General features: G+C 37.0%; 2 protein-coding genes and 1 pseudogene across 2 annotated transcripts; all 3 read left to right on the top strand.

Moving 5' to 3' along the window:
• Positions 1–583: 583 nt before the first annotated feature.
• LOC145906352 (cytochrome P450 2J3-like) lies at positions 584–3201 on the top strand. Its single transcript, XM_082993776.1, has 9 exons — positions 584–902; positions 961–1103; positions 1295–1397; positions 1603–1712; positions 1803–1924; positions 2166–2278; positions 2357–2501; positions 2661–2824; positions 2890–3201. Exons 1-9 carry the CDS (start codon positions 600–602, stop codon positions 3199–3201), a joined length of 1515 nt encoding a protein of 504 aa, XP_082849902.1. The 5' UTR covers positions 584–599.
• A 1748-nt stretch (positions 3202–4949) lies between these two features.
• LOC145910615 (cytochrome P450 2U1-like) lies at positions 4950–8109 on the top strand (annotated as a pseudogene).
• A 2386-nt stretch (positions 8110–10495) lies between these two features.
• LOC145910531 (sterile alpha motif domain-containing protein 3-like) lies at positions 10496–12479 on the top strand. Its single transcript, XM_082997724.1, has 7 exons — positions 10496–10688; positions 10747–10949; positions 11080–11633; positions 11692–11854; positions 12019–12082; positions 12138–12303; positions 12362–12479. The coding sequence occupies exons 1-7, from the start codon at positions 10496–10498 to the stop codon at positions 12477–12479; spliced, it is 1461 nt and encodes a 486-aa protein (XP_082853850.1).
• The last annotated feature ends 320 nt before the right edge of the window (positions 12480–12799 follow it).

The raw sequence follows: 12799 nt of genomic DNA, 5'->3' as shown, positions 1-12799 counted from the left end.
ATTAGGACCTTACAGAAGCGCATGACTTGTCATTGCGAGGTTAGACAGTGCATAAGTTAACAGTAGTAGTACTGGCTATTCAGATTGTTAGGCATAAAGATGAACAACAGTTTTTTACAATAAGCGCATCCATTCGGTGGAAACGTGATGGCCAAACTAAAGATAAACTGCCATCAAGTCTCGTGTCACAATAATTTATATGTATAAGCATGGAGGCAATAATATGAATTCTGTAAATTACAGACAGATGGCCACTGTTACGACCTATAAGCTCTCATCAGTGAAGTTTGGGGTGACTAATGTAGATGATCTTTCCGGCCAAATTGCATAGTAGTCACCACAAAATAGAAGCCTTTGCCAGGACATTTGGCCGGCAAGATCGTTTGCAATATTCACAGCAAGCTGCACTAACGCCACTTTATACGTCGAAACAGTGGCAATCTGTCTAGCTCAGAGAACTCATATTATTGGCTCCATGCCTATATACGTTATACACAATATTTTAACATAGGTATAGACATATTGAAATACTAAAACTTGTTCTATTTCATCAAAAGCATGTGTGGATAAAAGAGGAGGTATATAATACACTTAATTGAATGCTTCATAAAAGATATACTTTTAAAAAAGCAAGAAAACAAAAGAAAATGGATGAGTGGTTTGGAAGCTTTACATCATTGGTCGTTTGCGCGATCGTGTTGGGCCTTTTCTACTGGTATCGAAGACCTAAAAACATGCCACCTGGTCCCAGGGGAATACCCTTGTTCGGGGTTATCCCCTTTATCGGTTCACATCCGGAACGTAAACTAGCGGAGTGGGGAAAGACATACGGTCCCATCATGTCGGTGCGGTTTGGTCGACAGGATTGGATTGTTCTCAACAATTACGACGTCATAAACGAGGTGAAGTGCAGAAAAAGTTTACGATACGTCACATCTTAAAACTGATTTGTTTTTTAAGGCTTTTGTAAAGAGCCACGAAACTTTTTCTGGGCGCCCAAAACTACTAATAATAGATGTTCTGTCAGGTGGAAACGGGCTTATTCTTATCGATGGCCACAAGTGGAAAGCGCAACGAAAATTTGGAATGATTACATTACGAGAGTAGGATTGTTAGAAAATGAAACATACTTACTTTAACCTTTTCACTTCTAAATCGTTTCAAACTATTGTCATATTATTGTTACTGGTTAACTTCATATTCATGGCACTGTTACCCACAAGAATAAACAAAGCAATAGAGCCGCTGTTAGGTCGCAACAGTCTGTAGCTCACTATATGTTTTAATTGTTCAGTTTCGGAATGGGTAAACACAGCATGGAGGATAGTGTGCTGGAAGAAGTCGAATATATGAACGAAGAAATAAGAAAACACCTGGGAAAACCATTCCTCATAAAAGTAAACAAATCTTTTGACAATCTTGAAGATCTTATGAGGTAAAATTAAAAAACGCTTAACGAATCGCGAAATGAAATGGGAAAATTGGAAAGCGGCGATGGACCGGTTAATAACATACACGCCCTTGTATAGAACCATACTATACATACTTGGGTATCCATTTCGAAAGCTTTTTATTTAAACAATATACGTAATCTCTATGCAGGACAATTTGGAGAACGCTGTTTCCAACGTGACGTGCAAGGTTGTGTTTGGAAGACGCTTTCACTACAACGACCCATGGTTCACAAATTTATTGCACATAATGCAGAAATGGTGGGTGCAGAAAATCCATTAGTTTTCTCGGTTGTTACAACGTTAGCAAAAATTGATGAAATCTTCAAACCACAAGCAAAGAATTTTTAGGGTGACAAATCCGAAAATGAGTCGAGTTTTGAGCATGCTTACATTCGCGCCGATCTTGCAATACTTTCCACCATTTTCCGGTTACATGAAGGAACTTCTGGACGACATCAATACTGAAACAAGTTAGTCGATAGCTTACGGCCAAAACATTTGCCTCAATTTTCTCAGTTCCTGTCTCTTACGTCTCCTGTTTTGGGCAATATTTAAATTTCTTGCGTTGCAAAATATAAACAAAGCAAGTCATGAAACGTAATAACATGATGAGGAGAGCACACAATTTAGGTCAAAGGCGTTTACTGTAAATGTTTTCAGCATACAATTGCCTCTAAATATGCTACTTGTATTTTTTTTTATTTTTTGCAGGTCTATTTGAGGAAAAAGTGAAAGAACACGAAGAAGATTTCCAAAAACATGAGTTGCGTGATTTTATCGACGCTTTTCTTGTGGAGATGCGAGAGGGCAAGGACACTTTTACTGTGAGAACACTTTTCTATTAAAGTACTTGAATGCGCACCACACTTAACAAATAGCTACAAACTGATTCCTTTTTGCAGCATACGCAGCTGCTTCATTACATACGAGATTTGTTTGTGGCCGGCACAGAAACATCAGCAAGTTTTCTTGCATGGTCCATTCTTTGTCTTGTCCATTATCCAGAAGCACAGAAGAAGTTGTACGAAGAAATCATCAAAGTTATCGGTAAAATCTACGCACTGTGTACGCTTTGTTTAAAGTAAAGGAAGTTAGTGCAGGATTCGATATTTTTTATAAGTTCATAAAATAATTGTTATACAATGCACCTTAATAGATCGATAATATCAATACTTTCCACTAGACCTTATCTTTATTATTGCTCAGGTGAAAGTGGCAAGCCGGCAATGTCATTAAAAGACGACATGCCTTACTCATCTGCATTTATCCAGGAGGTTATGAGATACCGTACTCTGGGTCCTTTAGGCATATATCACTCAACATCCGCTGATACGAATTTGGGAAAATATTTTATTCCGAAAGATACCACAGTAAGATCGTAACCAAGTTAAATAAGATTGTACTCATAGAAAACGCGGTCAAAAAATTGTTGCAGGTCATTCCTAACGTTTGGGGAATAAATAACGACCCAAACTTGTGGGATGAAGCTGAAAAGTTCAAACCAGAGCGTCACCTAGATTGCGACGGCCGATTCGTGAAATCAAATTACGTCATACCGTTTTCAATTGGGCCACGACACTGCCTTGCAAAACCTTTGGCTCAAATCGAAGTTTTTATATTTCTGATTTCAATGGTCCAAAAGTTTAAATTTTTGCCTGCAGCTGGAAAATTACCTAATATTGTTGATGGCTCTAAAGGCACTGTGTTCTCGCCGTGTGAATTCGAAATTGTGGCCAATGAACGATAAATACAAGGTTGAAATGCTGTTATTTTCCTGAATTATTTTTTATGCATATATTTTTCATTGTTTATGACAACAAATCCATTGTGGAGCAATTTTCTTTAACCGTCTATGGATGTTATTCATGTAAGGCTCATTTGTGGTTGTGTATTTGCAAACGGATTTCAGAATAAAGAAACACGCTTTCTTGGAGATATTTTATATCACCGGAGCATAACTATATGAGGCCACATGTATAAAGAAGAGGATTCAAAAGAGGACAAAAGAGAAACATCCTCTCAAAAAGAGTATGTCATGACGCTGAAAAAAAACTAATTGGCCTTGTCTTGAGTGATTTTACACAGCGTTAGCCATGAACAAATGTCTATTCGGACAATCCGGAACTTTGCATCAAGACAATTTTTTCGGACAAATATAATACAGATCAACAGAGTTGTGATACAAAAGGGGTAATTTTAATAAAAAAGCTAGAATGCTGTTCATTTTTTATTTAGACTACTTAACTCCAAAAGGGGTAATGTTTTCGCTCTTCCAGAAGATGCGAGAGCAAAAGGTCGCTGTTACTGTGGAACCTTTTCTTCAAAAAAAAAAAAATTTTTTTAGTAGATCAGATTTTGCATCCTAGATTCATTCAATGATTCGTTGCTGCAAACTGATTTAATTTTTTTTTAGATTTTGAAGCTATTTCACCATGGCTGGGACAAAACCTTGTTTAAGTTCACTTGCCTGGGCCATTTTTATTTTGTTCATTATTCTGAAAAACAGGAAAGAAAAGTCATTCGTAATTATAGTATTTTTGTGCAAAGCTGGAATCATCGAATAACTGTTACCGTGTTTCGATGATGCGACATTTGGGGAGGAAGTACAGAATGGCACTTTGGTTTCAAAGAATTTGTAAATGAATTTACACCCACATCAAAAGTGCAGATGCTTGGATGCAATAAACCTCTGTTGTAGATCTTTAGGCTTGTGGAGTGGTGAACTTTTGATTGAAACAAAAAAAAACAGTTATTATACAATCGTAAAACACGTGCTTTAAAACGTCCGACCGGGTAAAAATGCACCAAAATCAAGTTATTGCAAACTAACTGAACATAACAGCGGTGTTAGTGTATTGCATAGCATGCGACTTTGCTGCAGCAATATCCGGACCACTGTTAGGCTGTTTAACATTCATAGCACGGAACTCTTTAGTCGACTCGGTTTTGTTTCACGTTTTGCGGAAGCATTTGTGGATCGTCTCATTCTTTAATTAGAAACAAACCAGGCTGTATAGCGTAACCTATTATTAAGAAACATTCCTTATTGACTTGCTATTCATGTGGCCAATGCTTATACTTTGCACATGTACAGTATGATAAAATAATTGCTCTTGTGTCAAGGAAGTTCCAGTGTTATGCCATGTTTTAAATAGAACTTGGCATTTTAATAGGCACTTGCCGACAGCTGGAACACATTGCATTGTATTTTTTTTTCAGTCCCAGCAAAAGGGTAGTCATCAGTATAACATTGTAAACTCGGCTGTGCAAACATTGGTTTTGGAGAGCTTCGGGTTTAGTTGGATGTCAGACATAAAAGAGTACACAACCATCTTTACAATTGCATAAAGTTGGCATACAAATTTGACAATAGAGTATCTCTTATTCTATATTACATGAAATAAATATCTTGGATAAAGGGGAGGTATAAGTACAGTGTATTGCATACTTCATAGAACACATACTTTCAAAAAAGCAAGGAAACAAACGTAGAGAATGGTCGAGTCATTAGGAAGCTTTACATCATTGGTCGGTTGCGCGGCCGTGTTGGGCCTTTTCTACTGGTATCGAAGACCTAGAAACATGCCACCTGGTCCCAGGGGAATACCCTTGTTAGGGGTTATCCCATTCCTCGGATCATACCCGGAACGCAAATTAGCGGAGTGGGGAAAGACATACGGTCCCATCATGTCGGTGTGGTTTGGTCGACAGGATTGGATTGTTCTCAACAACTACGACGTCATAAATGAAGTAAAGTGCTGGGCAGGGATACACAACACATTAATTAAATTAATTCATTTTTTAGGCTTTTGTAAAGGGCCACGACATTTTTTCTGGGCGACCGAAAATGTTGGTAATGGATGTCGTATCAGGTGGAAACGGAATCATGCTCATCGATGACCACAAATGGAAGGTGCAAAGAAAATTTGGACTGAAGATATTTCGAGAGTAGGAATCGTGTGTGTTTCTTCATAAAATATAGAAAATTTTACTAGAGCCAATGTTAAATGGAAACATTGGCAATGTCTGCAGCTCACTATATATTTTTTATCGTACAGGTTTGGAATGGGTAAACACAACATGGAGGATAGTGTGCTGGATGAAGTCGAATACATGAACGAAGAAATTAGAAAACATCAAGGAAAACCTTTCTTTATAAAAGTAAACAAATCTGTTAACGATCCTGAAGAGCTATTACACACAATTGCAAAATGTAACATGAAACCTATTTAGCGAATTTAACTATAAATTGATAACAAAACCTAGGTTTGTGTGCTTTGATCTAAGGTAAAATAACACATTTGGCGAAAAATCAAGTATTGTCTTGCATCGATTATTCTCTAAAGCAGTGTTTCTCAAACTTTTTTTCTGCACTGACCCCCAAACACCTTGGTCATTTAACAACGCCCAACAGACCAGACAAAAAACACAACGAATTTATTTGTTGCTTGTAAATTAATGTGATGGGTGAGGTTAGTACAATGACACCAATTTCTCAATATTAAGTTTCATGTCGGACAATAACAATCGTAATTCTCCTCAATTGTCGATATCAGGAAGATTTCTTTTTCCATCTAAAAGAGTGGTGAATGCGCTAAACGCACATTCCACCAAGTAAGAACTAAGATAATTACGGAAAGGTGCTCGCGTACCACCCGAAATGCGGTCGCATACCACTAGTGGTAAACGTACCACCGGTTGGGAAACACAGACTTCCGCTATAAGAGAAAATTTGCCATGTCACCAAGCGCCCCCCAATCGCCCATTTAGTCTCCAGTGACCCCGTACGTTTACAAACGCCCCCAGGGGGGTGCTGCCGCCCACTTTGGGAACCACTGCTCTAGAGCCAACACTTATTTTATAAGCCGCACATAAACTTGGATTTAGTAATGCCAAAATGCTCATATATATCAATAAACGTAATCTCCATGTATAGGGACACATGGAGAGGGCTATTGCAAATCTGACATGCAAGGTTGTATTTGGAAGCCGCTTCCAATACAACGATCCAGAGTTCATCAATTTATTTGACTTGGTGAAGAAATGGTTGGTGTTGAAATAAGTGCTTATAAGCGCAAATTATTATGTTAACTAAAAATTGATCATAAATCCACAAACAATGAAATTTTAAGGGTGATAGATCCGAAAGTGACACGCGTATTGAGCATGCTTCTATTCGCCCCGGTGTTGCAATACATTCCACCTTTTTCCGGGTACTTGAAAGAACTTGTCGAGGATATCAATACTGAAATAAGTTAGTCGATAACTTTCGAAACAAAACATTTAAATTGTTTTAGTTAACCTACCCATGCATACTTTTACTTCTCTTTGGTACAAAATATAAAAGTTGTTGTGAAAAGTGCCAACAGACTTTGAATTATATTTGCTAAAAATGTGAAAAGGGTAATGACATGGCAAGGAAAGTAAACGATGTTGGTTACGTTGCTGTAAGTTTCTCCAGCATGGCGTCCCACAATCATTTCCATGTAAGTTACTTGTGTTTCTATTGCAGGTCTATTTGAAAAAAAAAGTAAAAGAGCACGAGGAAGATTTCCAGAAAGATGACTTGCGTGATTTTATCGACGCTTTTCTTGTGGAGATGCGAGAGGGCAAGGACACTTTCACTGTGAGAATTTTCACTTTTCTAACTTGAAGTAATTGAATACGCACCACACTTAACAAATAGCTACAAACTGATTCTTTTTGCAGCATATGCAGCTGCTTCACTACATACGAGATTTGTTTGTGGCCGGCACAGAAACATTAGCAAGTTTTCTTGCCTGGTCCATTGTTTGTCTTGTCCATTATCCGGAAGCCCAAGAAAAGTTGTATAGAGAAATTATCAAAGTTTTTGGTAAAATTAGTATACACTGTTTGTACAGGATTCGATATTTTGTAACAATTTAAAGAAATAATTTTAAAGTAATTGGAGGCAAGCTTTAAATGTGTTGTACACTGTAGTGCGATAGATCCATAACATATAAGCACTTTCAAATCGACCCATTCTTTATCAATTTAAAGAAATAATTTTAAAGCAAATGGAGGCAACCTTTAAATGTGTTGTACACTTTAGTGCGATAGATCCATAACATACAAGCACTTTCTAATGGGCCTATTCTTTATCAGGTGAAAGTGGCAAGCCGGCAATGTCATTGAAAGACGACATGCCTTACGTTTCTGCATTCATCCAGGAGGTTATGAGATACCGTACTTTGGGTCCTTTAGGCGTGCATCATTCAACATCCGCTGATACGAATTTGGGAAAATATTTTATTCCGAAAGACACCACAGTAAGATCAATGATTACATCCAGAAAGAAAACAAGCTCAAAATTTTGTTGCAGGTTATTCCTAACCTCTGGGCAGTAAATAACGACCCAAACTTGTGGGATGAAGCAGAAAAGTTCAAACCAGAGCGCCACCTAGATTCCGACGGCCGATTCATGTAATCAAAGTACGTCATACCGTTTTCAATTGGGCCACGACAATGCCTAGCAAAACCTTTTGCTGAAATTGAACTTTTTATATTTTTGATTTCAATGGTCCAAAAGTTTGAATTTTTCCCTGTACCTGGAAATCTTCCTGATATTGATAAAGGTTCTAAAGGAACTATGTTTTCACCGTGTGAATACGAAGTTGTGGCCAATGAACGATAAATACAGCGTTGATTACCCTTGAGGATTAATATCCAGAACTTCAGAAAATCATTGAAACACTCTTGATCGCAAATATTTGCTGAAACTCTATCATGACTACTATGATTCAACAATCATAAATACTCACATTATTATGCAGCCATACGATACACAAATCAAAAGTTTTTTTCTTTTTGGCGCATGTTCTGTTTTGCTTATGTCGATCCATTGTTTCAAAATGCAACGTGGAGAAAAGTGCAATATTGGTCTAGCTTTTGTGGTTGCAAAAAACCTCTTCGACAAATATAGGTTTTCAAGTAGTGGATGTGCAACAAGGCGAGTAATTCCTTGTACCGTTTGTATTTAGAATCCAATTGTTATTTGGAACTCGCTGTTTCGGCGTGAAACCACTGATTTTATTCCTGCCACTGCTTGTTGCCGCCTGTTTCACAAAAGGTCAACATAGTTTTTTTTATTTTGCGCCTTGTGTGTAAATATATGTTTTTACTCAGTTTTATCCGTTGTAATCTATAGGTTTGTTTATTACGTCTTTGGAAACAGGGCAGTTGCTATGGTTGATAAATATGTGGTCCAGGAATCATTTATACCTGACGATAAATTTAATGACTGAGTGAACACAGATGCTCAATCAGTTGTTAGTACGTATCAAGACATCTTTGGAATTTGTAGTTGGCTTATTACGTCAGCTTGTTGTAAGGATGTGATATTTTGCCTCGAACAACAATGCGTTTTGTGGAAAGGTTAAAAAACAGTCGCTCACTCGTCATCGCACTGGGCGCTAAAATAGGTTGCAGGCTTCAGATACCCCCACGTTTTTGAATCTTCTGCTTTTTTGGCGGCAAGCAGCAAAACGTTTTGTTTAAATTTGTGCAAATGGGATGGGAAAAGTGCACATTCATTTTGTATTGTATATTCGGTCAATCTCTCCTAAGCAAAAAATTGACTTAAAAGATTGTTCTGACCATGTCTCTGAGATTTGTATGTCTATAACACATTGAAAACTAATGATGTAAGATACAACCTTTATGTTCTACGGCGGCAGTTGCTAACATGTTACACTGTTAAAAATTTTCGTAAATTTTACCGCTTTCGACGCCGTAAAATTTTACGAAACATATTTGTAAAACATTTTACAGCATATAACCAGTGAATTATATTATATTTTACGGGAGATTCTTGTATTGTTTATAGCAGTCTGCTAAAGTATATTTCATCCAATTTATTGTTGTTTTGGCAGACAGATTCATTTTTTTACTGTTTTAAATACTTCCGGTCAGATTCAAACTGTCCGATCCGAACAAGAAAATAATTACACCTGGTCAAACTTTTTTGCTTTTATGGCGATATTGTTGAAAATAATTGGATATTTCTCTTTTTTAATGGAGACAATACTGCTAATGTAGTCAGTACTGTTAGCACGGTGCGTTTTTAGTTATCCTAGCACTTTGACTCATCCGTCAAATGTTTCTATGTTCCGTATGACGTAATTATAGGTGAGGGGTCAATGTAAGCTTCGGCGGGAAAGACTTGGCGTGGTCTTCTGGTTTTGTTTTCCGATGGTTGGAACTTGGAAGTTGTTGGTGAGTAGCACTATTTGTACTTCGTAGTGTAATTTATAAATATATGTTTTGTAACAGATTACAGCTACTGTTAAGTTTCTTAGAATTTTTGCTGGTTAAAAAAGGAATGGTCATGGTTTCAAACTTTACATGTAACACTTCGTCCGAAGCATCATTATATGCTTCATTATTCATGGGCTATATTGCAGTTTGGCCCATTGGTGTATTATTCAACTTTGAGGTTTGAAAGCAAGCATTCATATTTCAAACGAATAATACGACACTCTAAAAATTTTTAAAATGTTTGTTACTCATTATCACACAGCCACCAGTTGCTTCAATCATGCTTACTTGAATGTGGTTATTTTGGTCCTGAGGTTGAAATTGTGTGTGGAAATGTATCATATCCACAGGAAATAATTGATGCTGTAAAGAATTTTGGAGTTGATGCTCTAAAGTGTGTATTTGTGAAATCGGCGAAATTTAATTGCACACTGTTCCAAATCAATATGTATGTAATAATTTCTAAAGTCAACCTTGACCTGCAATTGGGTCTTTTGATTGGTTTATTCATTCATGAAGGCAGTTTACATTGCATTGTCCGCAAACACCTGGCATGTTGTTATCCTCACTATGGTGTTTATACTATTTCACCCCAGCTATCTGAAATATGTTGTGTGTCTGTACACACACTGCCTTCACATGCTCCATTCTTTATTTATAATGTTAATGGTGCTAAAATATTTGCGCTGAAACAATCTGTACTTTAAGTGAAATTGTTTTGCAATAGCATCCAAAAAAATTTCGTACTTTTTATAGGTGACAAAATGAATGCTAACTTACTGAGAATTTTACCCGAATTGTCAAGTGACACACACTTACAAAACTGCTCCTCATTTTTGGAGAGTCTTGGAGTGTTGACATTGAAAGACTTGGAACATGTAGAAACGAGTGATTTACTTGGAATTTTTAATTTAGTCCAGGCCCGGAAACTTTTGAAAGCTGCTAAATTTGATACAGGTTGGTAAGTTAGAAGTTGGTGCATATAGATTTGCTGGTAATAATTTTATTGTTATAGATTCTATATCTGGTTCTTCGACGGAGCCCTGTTCCTCACAAAGTTCAAATGATGATTTAAATACATCACAGTGGATGTATAGTTTCAAAATTCCATGGAATAAATGTTCTCCGAAACTCATGGACATTTTGGAAAGTGGAAAGAGACCCCCAATTTATTTAAGCAAAGAGATTGTCCATGCAACAGTTGAAGATGTTATGAAGGTTATATTTAGTTACAATAGTAGATATGTGCAAAAAACTACCAACAGTTTTAACTCAGTTTAGCTTTTGTTGTAGTGTCGAGTTTGGATTTATATTAGTTTAATTATAAGTTGTTACTGTATGATTGAAGCAAAATGAAAGGTTTATTCAGATAACCAAGACTCCAGGCAGGAGAAACCTCGAAAGAATCGCGATTGCGATAGTTGAGAAATATCCAGATTCTTTTAGGGATCTGATTGATGGCATCCCTATTGGGAGTGGCCACAACACCCTAACGAATCAGCTCTACTATAGGTTTGAAAATGAAAGTAGAAATTTTAGAAAGCTTCAATGTACTGGAAACAGGACAGTACCACAAAGTGGGAAGCGTTTGCAGCCATATGGAGTGGTAAATTGGAAGCCCGATGTAGATGTATCCGATACAACCGCCAAAACATGGCTTTTAAATGAATTTAAAAAAGTTGACAAAGATATTGAACAAGTTGGCAGGTTAATGAAAAGTACTTTTGGTCAACAAAGGAAGAGTATAAACGATGGTAACACAATTAAAACAGTTATGGAGGATTGGCCATTTTTAAGCAAACCCCAATATCTTTTGCAACATTATGATCAGCTAAGGCAGACTCATGACACCTTTAAACGACTTCCGACAGATGTGAGGAAACAAAGTCAGCAAATATACAAGTAATTTCCAGCAGACATTTTTATCCTTTAACCAGTCTATTCAGTGCATCTTTTGTAGGGCACTGAAGTTTTCTTCAAAACTTCCAATAAAAGCAGTGTATAAAGACATTAAAGATCAATGTGTTCAATTAGAGGAAAAAAGTCCTAAAACAATGGAAGTTTTGGCATTGCTGACAGCCTATTTCAACGAGGAACAACATGCATTAATTAAATGCTACATGGTATTTATAATTAAAACATTTGAAACTTGTTTATGGTTCAGATAAAATAATTGACCATGTCAAGTTCAAATTGAATTGTACCTGGACAAATTTAGTTTTATGTAACATGTGAAGTACAAACTTACTTTATTGCTTACATGTATATAATGCAATTTTGTATATAGGATGAATTTATGATGGACGACATTTTGGGAGAAATTCCACCCACACCATTTTTGATCATATTTGGTATGTAAGCCAATTCCAAGTTTACTTTCTTTTGTTATGAGATTTGATTTTACAGGTAGCTCTCCGTCCTCCAGCAATGAGATATGTGTTGCAGCTGAAAAAAATATTGTATGCTCAACAGAAAACTTTTTTGTGGCCTTGGTCTGCCTTTTTGCAACATACTATGTGTTTAATATAAGTTATCCCAAGTATGGTGAACTCACTATGGAGTTCTTACAAAGGTATGATACTTAAAATCATTTAGTCTGAAGTTTGTGACAAATTTTGTTGATCATGTAGATTTATCTTCAAGATTAATGCACCTGGTGCAAAATCCACCAAAAAAAGGAGGTTTTCAGGAGTTAATTCCAAGATTTTAAAGCTTGCAAAGCTTCTGGGAAATGACACTGAAGCATAATTATCTGTAAAATTAAGTGATTATTTTGTTCGCTGTGGCACCCGTTGTTGAAATGTGTTTCGTTCGCTGTGGCACCGGTGGTTGGTATGTATTTCGTTCGCTGTGGCACGGGTTGTTAGTATGTATTTCGTTCGCTGTGGCACCGGTGGTTGGTATGTATTTCGTTCGCTGTGGCACCGGTGGTTGGTATGTATTTCGTTCGCTGTGTCACCGGTGGTTAGGATGTATTTCGTTCGCTGTGGCACGGATTGTTGGTATGTATTTCGTTCGCTGTGGCACCGGTGGTTGGTATGTATTTCGTTCGCTGTGGCACGGGTTGT

Source organism: Ascidia mentula, chromosome 1 (genome assembly GCF_947561715.1).
Source record: "Ascidia mentula chromosome 1, kaAscMent1.1, whole genome shotgun sequence".
NCBI lineage: Eukaryota > Metazoa > Chordata > Ascidiacea > Phlebobranchia > Ascidiidae > Ascidia > Ascidia mentula.
The sequence above is the reverse complement of the archived record's forward strand: the minus strand, read 5'-3'. Positions and strand labels throughout refer to the sequence as shown.